Raw genomic sequence first — 16,333 nt, forward strand, 5'->3', positions numbered from 1 at the left:
AGCCATGAAAAGGAGTAGGAATCAACTATGCTAAGTACAAGGGCTAATGTAGTTAATATGATTTAATACTAAATTTGGTTCTTAGTTTCCTGAAAGCCAAGCCAAAAGTTATCTGCCTTTAGGAAAGCTTCATATAAATTTTTATCTTGAGAACAGGGGGGGTGGTTTGAAAAGCACTTTGTAAACAGTAAAGCACTATAAAGTATAATTACCTATTTCTATTACCCAGAAAGGACTGCATATCCATTCAGCACTTAAAATGATTTTGGCTATTGTTTCAATGAGAATTCCATAAAATTTATCATAGTCTAAACCAGCCATGCATACTAAACAACAAATAGACAATGATACTCTGATACTTGCTAGATGTTTGATCTCCGACAAGAAACTTCAGCAATCTGGGCCTCAGCCTTCACATTTGTGAAATGAGAGGCTTGGACTTCCATGGGGAGATCTTATTTATTTATTCATTCATTTATTTGCAGCTTTACTGAATTTACATAAGATAAAACTCACCTGTTTTGAGTGTACAATTCACTGACTTTTTAGTGAATTTATTACAGAGTTATAATCACTACAATATAATTTTGGAACATTCCCATGATGCCAAAAAAACAACCTCCATTCCCATTTGTCATTTAGATAATCTTTTAAATGTGGAGTTCTGTAAATAATAACAATTAATGATACTGCTGATGATGACAGTAATCAGTAGCTAAATTAAGCATTCCAAATGTGCCAGGCATTGTTGTAAGCACATTTGCAAATATTAACTAATTTAATCCTTATAACAATACGGCACGATAGGTACTATTATTATCACTACTATTTTACATATGAAGAAACTGAGGCACGGAGAAGTTGCATATTTGTCAAGATCACAAAATTAGTTAAGTAGCAGAGTAGAGACTTGAATTCAGACAGTCTGGATACAAAACATACATTTTTTTTCTCTTTTTTGCATTAAAGTATAGTTGATTTACAATGTTCCTTCAATTTCTGCTGTACAATGATAGAAAGAGAAGGGAATATATAGTCATAGAACCCTGAAAGTCAAGCCAAAACACTCTGACATAAACAACAGCAACATCTTCTCAGATCCACCTCATAGATTATTCACGATAAAAAAAATAAACATATGGGACCTAATTAAACTTGTTTCTGTACAGCAAAGGAAACCCTAAACAAAACGAAAAGACAACCCACAGAATGGGAGAAAATCTTTGCAAATGAATCAACTGACAAGGGATTAATCTCCAAAATTTATAAACACCTTCTGCAGCTCCATACCAAAAACACAAACAACCCCATAAAAAAATGGGCAGAAGATCTAATCAGACAGTTCTCCAATGAAGACATACAGACGGTCAAAAAACACATGAAAAGATGTTCAACATCACTCATTATTAAGGAAATGCAAATCAAAACCACTATGAGGTACCACCTTACACCAGCCAGAATGGCCGTCATCAAAAAGTCTACAAACACTTTTCTTCTCTTTGTACTTAATATAAGTGGATTCATAAAGTATATACTCTTTTGTATCTTTTTTTGCTAAATAATGTGTTTGAAAGATTCATTCATATTATTCCTTTTAGTTATAGATCATTCTCATTGCTGTATAGTGTTCCATTTTGTTATCATGCCACATTTCCATAAATTTCCAGTTCTGGCTGTTACAAATAGAGCATTCTTTTGATGGCTATACATATGCCTCTTTTTGTTGGGATATACATAGGAGTGGAAATTCTGGATTATAGGATATGTGTTCATTCAGCTAGAGTAGATACTACCGATTTTGCACTCCCACCACTTATTTATATAGTAGAGGAACTGTCTTAAATTTATGGCCTTAGGGTTTAACACTGATTTTTGTAGCACCTTAGGTCTATTCAAAAGTTTAGTGACTCTCTTGTCTAAATCAGAATTTATCCTTTTGTACTTTTCTCTGTCCTAACACTTTTGAGCCATTGAGCATACAGAATTCTTAATTACCTTATTTTCCTGGAATGGACTTTATTAATTATGATTTTTAAAGTTAACATTTATTGAGTTTCAACTGGCTTAGAAATTTACTGTAGTGATTACTAGTGTATGCCTCAGGGGAGATTCAGGAAGATGAGGAGTAGTAGGACCTGAGACTCACCTACTCCTACAAATACATTGAGAATGCATCTACATGTGGAATTATTTGCACAGAAAGTTTGCTAAAAACTGACAAAAGACCTCAGGATTATGATAGAATAAGAGAAACTGCATGAAGCTGGATAGGACAAAAGAAAAGAAAAAGAGAGAAGAGAAAAGAAGCAAGATGGGATCTGCAGCCCCAGGAGGGTGCTGGAAAGAGGAAAAGCTCCTGCACCCTGGGAAACTGAATACTAAGTTATTCTGCTGGAAATCAGGATAGTAGTTACCCTTGGGATGGGTATTGACTGGAAGAGGAATGAGGGGACTCTTAGTAATGTTCTATTTCTTGAACCAGGGTACAGGTTACCTGGGTCTGTGCAGTTTGTGAATATTAATGGAGAACAAACTTATAATCTATGAAGTTTATGTATGTTATATTTCAACAAAATTTTTTAAAAAGTCTTCCCAAGAAGAGAAAAAGACTTAAGCAAGGACCAAAAATAAAAGTCACTTTTGCACTTGACATGTAGAACTGATGACTGAGAAGCTCATGGTTATCTCTTTGTCCTCAGATGAACAAGAGAGGTGTCTTTCCCTTCTGTGGAAATAGTGAATAAATAAGACAAAGGTCATTCTAATTTCTTGTCATTAAAGCAATCCTAATCCTTCCTAATTATTTCCAAAGGAAATGCCAATTTTATTTAAAGAACTAAGTCTTCATTTGGAATTTTTATTTCTATTCTAAGATTCACAATACTATCCATGCAGTACAAATGGAGTCTGGACACGATGGCAGTTAAAGTTTTCTTCAGCACTAAGCCCATCTCCAAACCAGGCTGAAATTGATCACTCCTATCTTTATTAAGCAAGTCACTTCACCTCTATGGGTCCCACTTTCTTCATCTATGACACAGGAATAAAAATACTACCTCCCTCATAGGCTGTTTAGCACAGTGCCTGCCACATAATTAAATACTCAATGTATTAGGTTCTTCTATGATTAAATTTTTTTTGCTTTTATTTTTTAGGGTCATGCCCATGGCATATGGAGGTTCCCAGGTTAGGGGTCAAATTGAAGCTATAGCCGCTGGCCTACACCACAGCCACAGCAACTTCAGATCTGAGCCACAACTGCAACCTTCACCACAGTTCACAGCAACACCAGATCCTTAACCCACTGAGTGAAACCAGTGAAACCATGAATGGCGTCCTCATGGATGCTAGTCAGATTTGTTTCTGCTAAGACACAACAGGAACTCCAAGGTGCTACTATTATTTTGATGTGGGTGGGATAAGGGTATCTTCTCCCTTACCATACAGCTAGCTCAGTTTATAGCTGGGTTAAGATTTTTGTTTTTGTTTTTAATATTTTAACACTCAAGTACAAGGGAAGTTCTGCCTTTCCCTCTCCCCCACAGGTCAGGAGTTTCCATTGTGGCTCAATGGGTTAAGAACCCAACATAGTGTCTGTGAGGATGCTGGTTTGACCCCTGGCCTCACTCAGTGGGTTAAGGATCCAGCATTGTGCAAACTGTGGCATAATCTGCAGATGCAGATCAGATATAGTATTGCTGTGCCTGTGGCACAGGCTGCAGCTCCAGCTCCAATTCAACCCCTACCCTGGAAACTTCCATATGCTACAAATGCAGGTCTAAAAAAGGGGGGGAGGGATTCAGGTGAATTCATATTGAAATGGACATGTATCGTGGCCCAGTTTTATGTGGGTTGGGAGAATAGGGAGTATGGATAGCAGAAGCCCATTTGCTTTGATGATGCCACCTTCCTCTACAATGCCAGGGAACCTGGTTAAAATGATATGATCTGGAAAGGAAGGGAACCAGAAAAAAGTTAAGGCTGGATTCTGCAAGGGGTACTACTTGGGGTTCCTACTTCACCATCAAGCAGCATCATAATCTTATGTTAACAAGTGGGGAGAAGACTTGTCTAGAACGAAAAGAACTATGACAGGAATGACTGAGATATGACCCAAGGACCTCCATATTTGCTGCCCATGTTGGACTTTTGCTTAACACTCTAAATTAAAACTGCTCTATAGTTGCTGAGTTGCTGAAAAGAAATAATAGTGCTGAGAACTAGACTTTATCTGGCCTAAGAAAACACAATTTGTTTTAGTAATGAATGAGATGCATTCCATAAACAATATTCCTATTGTATAGAATAGTTCTGCCCTCCAACAACTTATGTAAGCCTTATTAACCTCCTCTTTTCCTACTAAAAACCCCTGCCCATTTTCATCTAGAGGGACACTATTCTGATTTCCTTCAGAATCTGTGATCCCCAAATTGCAATTCTAAGATCCCAACTAAACTGCTTTTTTGCCTCTTTACATTCTGTGATCCTTTCATCTGACATTTTCTGGTGTCAGAATTGGGATCTGAAGTGATGTATCCAGCATTGGAAGTTTCCATGGATTTGAGCAAGGTACCTGCATGAGTTCCTTGTACTTTGTTGCCCCCATGGTAACCCCAGGCCTGGGTAGTAAGTTCTCTTGGTCCCCAAAACTCCCTCCTTGGTTGAGGTTCAGGCCTTTTTTCTGAATGTCTTTTGTTCAATTGATTGATTAAGGGCTTATCCCTTTTAGTGAGTGCACCATAATGGGACAATCAGAGTCTAAGAGTGTTATGGGAGAGTATCCCCCCATCTGGGACTCCTGCTGTGTACATATACAAAAAGTATGGGGCCACCTTCTGTGCTTATCTAAGCAAATGGCAATGGTATACCAGAGATGATTTAAAAGAACCCTGCTGGCACCCAATATCTGGTAGAATATAGGCTTTGGTACCCTGCAGAATTATGGGCCATAGCTAAGGAATTTCCCAAGGTCACTATAGACCCCTCCTATTCTGTGGAGGAATTTAAGTTTGTGATATAAATCTGTGTATGATTCAGGCTTCTCTGTCTTGTATCAACTAACCCAACATCTTAATTGGACAAAGCCAAGTCAAACACTGGCAAACTACTACTGCTGACTGGCTTCATAGAAAGATATCCATAGCAAAAGCATCAGTGAAGCAGCATTAGCTTCTCAGGTAGCTTGAGCCCTTCATGAAGCATTTCCTCAGGCTTTTCCCTGTACCACTGCTTGGGGGGAAAAAATCAGTCTACTACGCAATGACCTGATGAAACTGTTAATGACTATTACTCACATGTGCAGACAGTATTTGGGAAAACTCTAGAATACTTGTCGGGGCAAACAATACTCAAACCCTCTTTAATTCAATCTTTGCTGGGGGACTGGATGATGGTGAAACAGGTACAATTAAAATGGGAAATAATGGCCACTCCTTGATCTAGTTAATTTGGCTAATTAGCTATCTAAAACAATCAAACATACAGAAAAGTGAATACCATTAAAATCATGAATTTGCAGCTGTAGCAATGAGCCACTGCTGCTCAATGGCCACCTCAACAGAAAGACCAAAATTCCTATAAGTGACCCTTTCAAGAGCCAGGTCCTTGCCACTATTATATAAGCAGTCTGACCACTGGAAGAATTGAATTGCCCAGAGTTAAAAAGAAGGTCCTATCAGCAGCCCAAAGCCCCTCATCCTGACCCTTTTCATGAACTTTCTGAGAAATCTGAGAAGCACCTCCCTTTTGTAGACACTCACAAATAGGAATGCTGTGGAAGAAAGCATCTGGGTCTTCCCAGTACTTCCACTAACACTTTTGGGAGAACTGGACAATTCATAGGAATTAAGGCTATTACTGCTCTTGTAGACACAAGAGTAAATTTATCTTGAAACTCAATGGCTTCAAAGCTTCCTCTTCCTAGAAATACATAAAAGATACAAATGGTAGGAGTTTCCAACACACTTATGAAGATAAGCAGATTGTCTTCAAAGAGCCTTTTGAAACAGGCTCTTTTCAGGGAATTCATCTGTTCCTTCTTGTTCCTCTGCTCCCATACATCTTTTGGGCCAAGACCTACTGGAAAAATTACAAGCTAGTGTTTTCTTTTCCCCAAAAGGGGAAATACACTTACAAATCCTTTGACTCCTTGAGGTCTACTTCTGAATCTAGTACTAATATTGAAATTCCCCTCCTTGATCCTATCTTGTTAATTCCCAGTCATAAAGGTTTGGTAGATTCTGTTCTTCCTAACTTATGGTCCACCCTTTCAAATTACATAGGATATATTCATTTAGCACCACATATTAAGATCTAGATAATTTGAGAAAAAAGAATGTATACAAGTATGTGTAACTGGGTCACCATGCTGTACAGTAGAAAATTGATAGAACACTGTAAACTAGCTATAATGGAAAAAATAAAAATCATTATGTAAAATTAAAAAAAAAAGGATCTAGATTGACTCTAATAAACATTTTTTTAACCTGAGACAACACCTTCTCAGGCCTGAGGGCCTGGAAATAACTCATCCCACTGTCAAGGCACACCTCCAGAAGAGCCTGATAATCCCATATACCAGTCCTTATAACACACCAGTCCTTATAACACACCAGTCCTTCATATACGCAAGCCTTGTGGTCAAGGTTAGCATTTTACTCAAGATCTCAGAGCCATACCCTGTCACCCTGTTGTCCCCAACCCTTATACCATTCTCAATTTAATTCCTCCAAACATACAATTCTTTACAGTCACAGATTTATGTAGTGCTTTCTTCAGCATTCCTGTCCATCCAGATAGCTAATACCTATTTGCCTCTATGAGGGAAGGATGTCTCCTTGGACCATTATGCCTCAGGGCTACACATAAAGGCCTATTTATTTTTCACAAATACTGAGACAAGACTTGGCCATGTGAATTTACCCACAATTCTATTTTACTCTAATATGTTTATGAACTTTTATTATGCTCTGCTACTGAGGAAGTAAGCCTCAAGGATAGCCTATGTCTCCTATTTAGCTGGCACACAAAGAGCATAAGGCCTCAAGCAATAAGCTCCAATTTGTTCAAACTCAGGTAGGATACTTGGGTTATTTATTTATACCACTCCCAAAGGGCTTATGCTTGATCCTACGCACATCCATGGCGTATCTCAGTTTCCCTACCTGATACCAAGTGTCAGTTGAGAGGCTCTCTCAGGCTAGAAAGCTATTTCTGAAGTTGGGTTACCAATTTCTCCTTGTATGAGAACCCCTTTATTCTCTTTTAAAGGACAACAGGTCCAGTTTTCTTGTTTGGAATAATGTGCTAGTCAGCTTTTAAAACTTTAAAAACTCAACTGGCCACAACAACTGCTTTAGGGCATCTAACTACTCTCTTCCCTTTCTACTATTCATACATGAAGTTAGTGGAAATGCCCTTGGAGTGTCATTTAGTCCCATACAAATGCAGGCCTAATGGCTATTATACTTAATAGCTAGACTTCATAGCTTGAGGACTTACCACCTTGCCTTGAGCGATAGCAGCCACTACTGACGTTCTGCAGGCTATAGAAGTGACAGTTATGGGGTCTTCCCTCATGAATTTTTGTACCTCACTCTGTTGAGGTTTTATGTAACTCACATCATACATAAAACTTATCTACCAGCCAACCAACGGCCTGTGAAATCTTATTGCTTTCCTCCCCAAATGTCACTTCATCTCATTGTAACTCCCTAAATCCTGCTACCCTCTTACCATCACCAACAGGTGAGACCCCAAATGACTGCATAACCATGACTGATCTTTTGACCAGTCCATATCCATATTTACAAGAAATACCTTTGGGCAACCCCAACATTTCTTGGTTTACGGATGGCTCCAACCTACGAAATGATGATGGACATCTGAAAGCTTGAAAAGTTATCACTACTGCATTTACTCTAACAGAATAGAATTCAATGTTCTGCCTTTTGTTTCTTCAGTACAACATTCTGACTATATGCACTCACTCATGCCTGAACTTTGGCCATTAGCAAATGCACTAAAACCAATAGTAGGTATACTTATGGAGTTGCTCAAGACTTTGGAATCCTTTGGAAACGAAGAGGTTTCTTGACCTCAGGGGAAAATTAAATTTAAAATGGCCCCTTTGTTAAGGCCTTACTGGATCAATCTTGTTGCCACAACAATGAGCAATTATAAAATTATTGAGGCATTCCAAAGAGAATACTGAAGAAGGACAGGGGAGCTGACAGGCCAATAGAGCTGCTAAGGCAGCAGCATTACAAGGTAAGCTCTATAAAGGAACTTCCTTCCATCAGGCATTCTATTCACACCATGTTAGCGACTACTTGGAAGAATACCTGAAATGTAAAGATATTATCAGATAAACAACAAGGTCCTACTGTACAGCACGCGGAACTATACTCAATATCTGCACAGCAGAAATTAACAAAACATTGAAAATTAACTATATTTCAATAAAATAAAATTTAAAAAATAAAGAATATTATCTGAGATGATCGATTGCATGCTACAGCTAAGGAACAGAGGTAGGTTTCTGAAGGATGCACATTTCATCAAGCTACTGGGTTGGTATGATCAAACCAGTAGGGCAAATGGCTGCCCTACTCTTTCTGAAGTCACTAAAGAAACCATATTAAAATCAATACATTAAGTGATTCATTGAGAGAAAAAACAAAACAAAACAAAAAAAACAACAAAAAATAAAAATGATTCATTGAGAGAACTGATAAAATGATACCCTGGGGAAATCAATATTTTCAGAAAACTTCTCCTAAAGCAGTGGTTGAAATATGTCAGAGGTGTCATATCTTAGGGTCTAAGTATAACCCTGGAAAACCTATTCATATTTCTCAGAGCCCCTTTCCTTTGCCTCTTGGTCCCTTTGCTATTTGGCTACTATCAAGGATACAAATATGTTCTGATGATGTTGTGCCATGTATTCCCATTGGGTGTAAGCCTTTCCTTGCAGACCAAAAAAACTCCCATTACAGTGGCCAAAATATTGTTGGCGAAGATTATTCCTACTGGGGAATTCCTCTAGAATTACAGAGTGATAAAGTTGCCTGTTTCACTGGACAAACTCTACATGCTATTTATGTCATCTGGCATATACTATAACATTTACACTGTGACTATCATTCTCAAACTTCTGGTCTAGTGGAAACAACCAATGGCATAATCAAAACTCAATTTGCAAAATTCTCTGAGGCCTTAGGTTTTCCTTGGCCTAAACTGTTACCCACAGTTCTATTAAACTTAAGATCTGTATCCTTTGGAAAACACAAATTGTCACCTTTTGAAAAAAATTATTGGAAAACCCATGATTCTTGACTCAGAACTATGTAAGTCTGTCCTAGTCAAGGGATATATTTTACATTATTGTCAAATTCTCATTAAGGCTCTAAAAAATGAGCACCTGGTTGAAAAATCTTTTCCACAGCACATTCCTGCAAGACAGAGGTACAGAACATATTCTCATAACCATGCATAATCCCCATGCATTCCAACAAGGAAGGCTTCTAGGCTGCTCAAATATAACCAACCCATGGTTTAATTTCACCTGTGACACCTCTTTTATCCATGCTCCATCTGACTATGTCTTTATTTGTGGTTGGTACAGTGCCACCAGGGAGGATGTCCTGCCTCAACCCCCAACCCCAGGTTCTCAATGTGCCCTAGGACTTTTAATAGCTCCTTTAACTGCATTAAATCCTTCAGAAATTACCAAATGGCACACACACTCTACTTCCTGCCTCCACTGAGAAACCTCTTCTGAGGGATCTCAGAGGTTCCCAAGAATTACATACCCCACATGGGAGCTTGGAGCCCTTGACAAAATTATTCAAATCTTTCTGCTACCATAGCAGATAGTTAATGCCATAGCTATAGCATTAAGTGCTCAAAAAGACTCTCTAAATTTGCTTGTTAGATAAAATATTTGCCTTGGTTACGTTCTAGCAGAACTTGAAGGTACCTGTGTCATCTTAAACACCACCTGTTGTACTTGGATAAATGCCTCTGATATAGTAGAAACTCAAGTTGGGATCCTACAAAAGAAGGCCACTTGTCTTCATTCAGATATCGTTAATATTCCCCTAATGTTTGAGTTGTTTAGTTGATTACCCACAAACACTGGATCTTGGTTCATAACTGTTCTATTAACTGGGTTATTGCTCTTAATATTGCTGTCAGCTTCTTTATATTGATAATGTGCTTGCTAAATTGATTACTTCTATACTTAACCATACTACTCCTCAACTGATGTTTATGCAAATTGATATACTCAAGGCAGCACAACATCACAGTGCCTCCAATGAATTTTCCAATTCGTCCATTGATTCATTCACACAATCACCCTCCAAATGACATGATGGATCCAGAACAGGTACTCAAGCTCTGGCTCCATGGGACTGAAAATTGCTCCAGTGATGTCTTCTTCAGGAAAATCATGGACAAAGGGGGTAAATGTGCAAGTAACTGTGTCAGGAATGACTAAGACATGATCTAAGGACCTCCATGTTTGCTACCCATGCTGGACTTTTGCTTAACACTCTAAATTAAAACTGCTGAAAGGTTGCTAAGTTGCTAAAAGGAAAGAATAATGCTGAGAACTGGACTTCATCTGGCCTAAGAAAAGATACTTTTCCCTAGTAATGAATGAGATGCATTCCATAACTCAAGCTTACATATAGAATAAATTTACCCTCAAATCCAAATTCCTGGTAAACAACTTGTGAAAGACTGCATTAACTTCCCTCTTTTCCTGTTAAAAAACCCTTCCCATTTTCATCTAGAGGGACACTATTCTGGTTTCCTCCAGATTTTCTGTGATCCCTGAATTGCAATTCTAAGACCCCAAGTAAACTACCTTTTTGCCTCTTTACAGTTAGTGATTCCTGCAGTTGATACAAGTTACAAAAAAGCTTCCACACATATCCTTTTATTTAGTCTTCACAACCACCCAGTGAAGTGAGCAGAAAAATTTCATTACCTCCATTAGGTAAAGGAGGAGCAAAAGTCTCAGAAAGGTTAAATAAATTGTCTAAAGTCATCAACTACTAGATAAGGGTACCAGCATTCTAACTCAAGTCTCTTGGCTTCAAAATCCATGCTCTTTAGATTATAACATACTGGGCCACATCTGTTATGATAGATAGAAAAATATAAGCTTGAGACTAGTTGTAACTCTTCCCTAACAAGAGGAAGGTGGACTTAAGAGTAGAAAGAGGTAGGAGTTAGAGAGGAAAGAGTAGGGTCTGAAAAGAAAATAAGTAGAAGAGGCTCTAACTGAGGGTAAGCTATACACAGATGCCAAGTGGACTGGTAATGCCACGTCTTGGCTGTTTTTTTTCCTGGCTGAGCAGGGCCAACTCCACTTTGCTACCCTTCCTTCCTTTCCCATGGGCCAGCTTGGGGCTGGACAGATACTTTTGCCCCCCCCCCCCCGCCCCTGCCCCAAATCTACACATGCACACCAGGGAGCTGGGGTCGGGGCTGTGATGGTCTAGGCAGTTGTTGGGGGGCAGGTCAGGGGCAGAGGGAGGTAAGAATAGGGTAGGGAAATGCTAGATAAAGGAAGTAACTCTCTGGGAGGTGATGCCATGTGGAGTACTCAATAAAAGGCTGTTAGAAGTGTGGTGCCTGTGTATAAAAGGCTGGAGTAAAGCAGTGTGTGGAGTAACAGCTGGGGGGTTGCCGGGCAGGGAGGGACTTGGAAGGCAAGCACCCGGCGAGGGGCCGGCGTCTGGTGAGAGGACGGTTTGCACAGGACCACCACTCCTCCCGCCTGCAGGTGGGTCCCAAGGAGAGGAGAGTTCAGTTTGGTTGAAAGAAGGTATGAACCATGAACCGAGAGAGATCACTCGGTCCAGCGCGGAAAAAGGCGTCAAAGAGTACCCCGAGAAGAATTGAGGGGGTGTCCCTGGGCTCGCGTCTGAGCACCAAGAAGGAGCCCGAGGCTCCAACCCAGCCGAACTCTTCCCCTTACCTTGGGCACCGTAATATGGTCCATGATCGTAGTTCCCGCCATTCAAATCTCTCAGTGCTACTCGGCCTGCTGTGGCCGCCAGCGCGTTTGCCTTTGCTGCCGCCACCACCACTCTCGCTACCTCGTAGCCCAACCCAGGATCCAGCCTGTCACCACCGGGTTCCCAGCTCTGGATCAAGCTCTAGTCACCTGATCCTCGCTGGGGTTCCTATCGCGACACTTTGTCTGTGGCAGCTTCCGCCATCTTGCTTCCTGGCAATGCCCTTTTCTTTGGGGAACCCGCTCTAAATGCCGTTCCTTTAGCAGGGGAAATTGCTAACTGTACATTCCAGCTCTCTAAGAACACTCGGTCTAAATAAAATCCAGTGATTGTGAGATTTTTCATATTTTTTTTTTAGGGAAAATCTTCTAGGGATGTAAACAGGGGGCAGAATAGTGACATATTAGTATCACAAATATTTCTAGGACTGCTTCCATTTTCTTAAGATTAAAAATAAGAGTAAAAGACTGTTATGGTTCAGACTCCAGGTTTGGCCCAGGAGTTCTTAAGTCCCAGGCTGAAGTACTGACACACTTGTCACACACCATGATGCTGTAAGGATTCTGAGCACCAATATCATTCCACTATTTTCTAATGTTAACAGTAATGGCACTCTGCAGAGATAGTGAAAGGCCAGTCGAGTGAAAATCCCCCTCGTCCGGACTCGGAAGAGGCGACACCCCAAATCACTCACGAGAAGCGGTCTTGATGCAAACAGCAAGAGGATTTTTATTCCAAGCGCGCTGGGGCCCACAGTCGTACGCCACGCAGGGGTAGAGGGGTAGAGGGGTAGAGGGGTAGAGGGGTAGAGGGGTAGAGGACTGTGGAGTCGGGACAGCTTTTATGGGGTTCACAACAAAGCCCGCGATTTTACAAACTAATCATTTTAAAATATCACAAACCAGTCAATTTAAAACTTCGAGAGCCCGCGCTTCGTGGACCAATTAATTTTAAGTTGTTCTGGAGTTACGTGTTTGTGCCTGTCCCTGGGCAGGGGAGACATATTGTCGCCAAGATACATTTATCAGGATTTTCAACATTTTGTGGCACAACCGATCTTACTGGGGTGGGTTAGGCGATTAACTTCTCCTCTTTTTATCTTATGCAAGCAGCTTTACAGAAGCCAAACAAGCAGTTAGGAACCCTTTTCCCTGTTATCTCAAGCAGTTTCAAGAAGTTTCATGCCTAGAGGCACATACTCAGGGGCCTGTTTTTCCCCTTTCACATAGTTTTGTACAGAACAGAAAGCAAGCCCTAAAACAGCAAAAAGTATGATCTTTTACCTATAGGGAACAGGGTCTGGAATTCGAGGGGCATTTAGAGCTTCTTATTAACTTCCTGGGTTCTGGGAGGGTCAGGTTGCATTTTCATCCTTTCAATAGCACAGACTACCCCGAGAGTGATAACTGGATTTCTGAAAAGCTTCCTATGAGACTTTGGGCAAGTCACCATAGAATATTTTTGAAATGGTTTATGAGCATATCCTCCTCTAACTCCTTTCAACCAGCAGAGGTCTACTGCCATTATTCTAGTTAAGGTCTGGACTATTACAGTAGCCTCATAACTTCACTTCACATATGAGGTGCAATCATTCAGTAGTGCTCTCCCAATCAGACTTGTGATGGCAAAAAGAAGAGTCTGAGAGTTTTACACTCAGGTCTGCCACCAAATTGTTGTGTGAGCTTGGGAAAATCATGTCACCTCTCTGGGCCTTAAGTTTACCAAGGTTACAATGAGAGTAAGGAACCACAATCTAGGATCATTTATAGCTAACTATTATGGTGTTATGGTTTGAGTCTCACCTCCCCTATGAAATGATTACTTTCCCCTTTGAGTGTACATAATATTTTCTGTTAAAGGGTTTGCTTGTCATAATCTATTTTTTTCCCTAGCCTAAAATCTTTCCCTCAATCCATGACGCATTTATCCCTTGAGCTGTCGTTCCATGACTTTTGGTCCTTTTACTACCAAACCGCTCAAAAAATAGTCTACAGACATCGTCACCTCCACATCTTCAGAATGCATTCACTCCATGCTAATAACTCCTCTCAGCTGGCTTTTTTACTGTCATCCTGAACTCCAATTGCTGCATCCAATAGCTCTACTCAGTGTGCAATCTCCATTTGTTCTGCAGCTTTTAACACTGTTAATTTACTTTCCTTTTTGGTACTACTCTCTATTTCCTTTGCCTTTATTATAAAGCAGACTAATTTCCCGCATCCCTTACTGTTCCTTTTCTGCCTTGCTCTGAACTCATCTTTGCCTTTCTTTATCCATTTCCGTGGCTTCTGTCCTCATTCCTCTACTCTATTTTCTTTCCTTTGATAAGCTCAATCTCATCCTCAAGCTCAATCCTCCTAAGGCAAATTAGTGTTATTTCAGAGGAATATAAGGTACAAATGGTGATTTGCCAAAGGTTGCAGAAGAGTCACATGTCAGAGTGAACCCCCACCGGAGTAGAGAAAGCCTGGGACTAAGAGAGAAAAAAATGTAAGAAGGACGTATTAGACTCAAAATAGTTTCTGTGAAAGGGATACTATTATCATCTATTTACATTTGTCTTCTCCCATTATGATGTCATATCAGTGAGGTTTTTCTCTGTTTACCTCTGTACCCCAATGCCTAGAAAAGTATTTGACACACAGTAAATGCCCTGTGAATACTTTCTGAATGACTAGATGAAAATGAATTATTCTAGGTTCACAGCTGGTGTGGGCCAGAGGATAACAACTAGAGGGAGAGTTTGGAGGCAAGGAAATCACCAAGAAGCTGTTATGTTCATCAAAAAAAAAAAAAGTCATATATCAGTGAGCCTGTGGATATTTGACTTTGTACCTAGAGTTTTGGTCTCAGATTAGCTGACATCTGAGATATTATTTGCTGCCATAAATCTCACCTGTCCTGCTTTATATCCAAACCTCCAACTTAATTATTAGCCACTTATGTTCTACTTTAAGGGCTTTTCTATTATTAAGGGTTGGTATTCTTCCCACACTATCCTAAGGAAGTAAGTGTACTTGGCCCAATATCTCACTAGCTGGAGATACAGCCTCAGAAATCTAAAGTCAAAGGTCACCCATGATGTGGTCAATTATGACTAATAAGTCATAGAGCCTTTGTGACTTCATTCTTGCTCTGGTGGCAGCTAGATAAGTCATGGCACAGGGCTGATGGGGCATAACTTCAGATAAGTCATCAAGACCTCCTCCACCTTGCTTATGGGGAAAAGCCATCAGAAATAGACTGTATTTTTAGTTTATTTCAGTCTCGGCTTATCAGTTATCTTGAGCCAATTACCAACAAACTTCTTTTGAAGAACAACTTGCTAGAAAGTATTTCATTCATCTGTTAGAGACAGCTTACTTGAATCATGCAGTGCATAGGGGATATCAGTGAAGAAGTCTGGCAAGACTGCATCACCCTCTTCCTACAGACTGGGATGTGCTGTGATGCAGCAATAATCACCAATTCTCCACCTTGGTTGTTAGCTTCTTATCCTGAAGGCAACTTGTTCCAGTTGACTCAGGAAGAAATTCAGATCTTACTGGTGAGAGAAGGGAGAGAGAAGTTGTTTCTTCAGGGAATCACCCTTGCAGGGACCAAATGCTTGTTGATCCGGGACAACCTGTACACTGAGGGCAACAACACCATGGACCTCCGCACCAAAGGCCAGAGTCGGGGCAGCCAGGCAGTTACAGTAATTCAGATCGAGTCTGTATACCTTGTGGTGATGGGACAAAAAGGAACAGAAGGAGGGCCTCTCAACCTCAAGGCTTTTGAGATGGCGGGTTACATAAGAGAGGCCATTCATCAACACATGGCCCATTTCTAACTAAATAAAAAGAAGTTGGTGTTTGACCTGGAATTTGAATTCAGTGATATCTGATATACCTTCTAGATTAACAAAGTTTTGAGGAAAATAAAGGGAGATCCCATATCAGGTTTGGAGATATGTGTGTATGTGTGTGTGCTGGGAGAGGGTCAGAATGGGGAGTGAGTATTCAAGAATTTGGGTTTCTGTGCCCTTTTTCCATCTAGAACACCATCCCTCCCTTCTCAATACCTGAAGGGAAGAGTAGTGGACTGGGAACTAGAAGATCTTGGTTGTAATCCCAATTTTCAATGACTTACTATGACATTTTTCTCTCTCTGAGCCTCAGTTTCTTTATCTGTGCAATGAAGAATGCACTGTGTCTCTAAGGCCCTTCAAATTGTGGAAATCTATGATTTTGTAATAATCACACACATCCTTCAAAATCTAACTCCTCAAAGTTTTTGCTGCCTGCCTCAAACCTTAGGGC

General features: G+C 40.2%; 2 protein-coding genes and 1 long non-coding RNA gene across 52 annotated transcripts in view; 2 read left to right on the plus strand and 1 right to left on the minus strand.

Annotated features, from left to right (window-relative positions):
- The window catches only part of MTMR8 (myotubularin related protein 8), a 143,341-nt gene extending 130,464 nt beyond the window's left edge, over positions 1-12,877 (minus strand). For 38 of the 50 annotated variants that reach the window (XR_014835109.1, XR_014835107.1, XR_014835118.1 and 35 more), the window contains exon 1: positions 11,993-12,163. Coding sequence is in view for 8 of the 50 variants with exons in the window: in XM_021080719.2 (XP_020936378.1) it covers positions 11,993-12,034 (42 nt within the window). In the remaining 42 variants the exon portion in view is untranslated. Of the gene's footprint in view, positions 1-11,992; positions 12,164-12,726 lie in introns of those variants that run through there. The other 12 variants (XR_014835115.1, XR_014835114.1, XR_014835103.1 and 9 more) reach the window with 1 other exon arrangement.
- LOC146394629 (uncharacterized) lies at positions 944-6,450 on the plus strand. The gene is made up of 2 exons (XR_014835120.1): positions 944-3,178; positions 3,777-6,450. It is a non-coding gene; the product is annotated as an uncharacterized LOC146394629 (long non-coding RNA).
- Positions 12,878-15,402: 2,525 nt separating the features above from the next.
- On the plus strand, positions 15,403-15,897 carry LOC102159063 (profilin-2-like). The gene has a single exon (XM_005657527.3). The coding sequence runs from the start codon at positions 15,403-15,405 to the stop codon at positions 15,862-15,864; it is 462 nt and encodes a 153-aa protein (XP_005657584.1). The 3' UTR covers positions 15,865-15,897.
- The last annotated feature ends 436 nt before the right edge of the window (positions 15,898-16,333 follow it).

The sequence above is a fragment of the Sus scrofa genome, chromosome X, assembly GCF_054392235.1.
Source record: "Sus scrofa isolate SSC_HxYL_T2T_F1_AM1 chromosome X, Sscrofa_HxYL_maternal_Yorkshire_Landrace_v2.0, whole genome shotgun sequence".
NCBI classification, from domain to species: Eukaryota; Metazoa; Chordata; class Mammalia; order Artiodactyla; family Suidae; genus Sus; species Sus scrofa.

What these genes read in the sequence shown, in the direction of transcription:
- LOC102159063 (XM_005657527.3), top strand. Translation starts at nt 15,403, where the DNA reads ATGCAGTGCATAGGGGATATCAGTGAAGAAGTCTGGCAAGACTGCATC.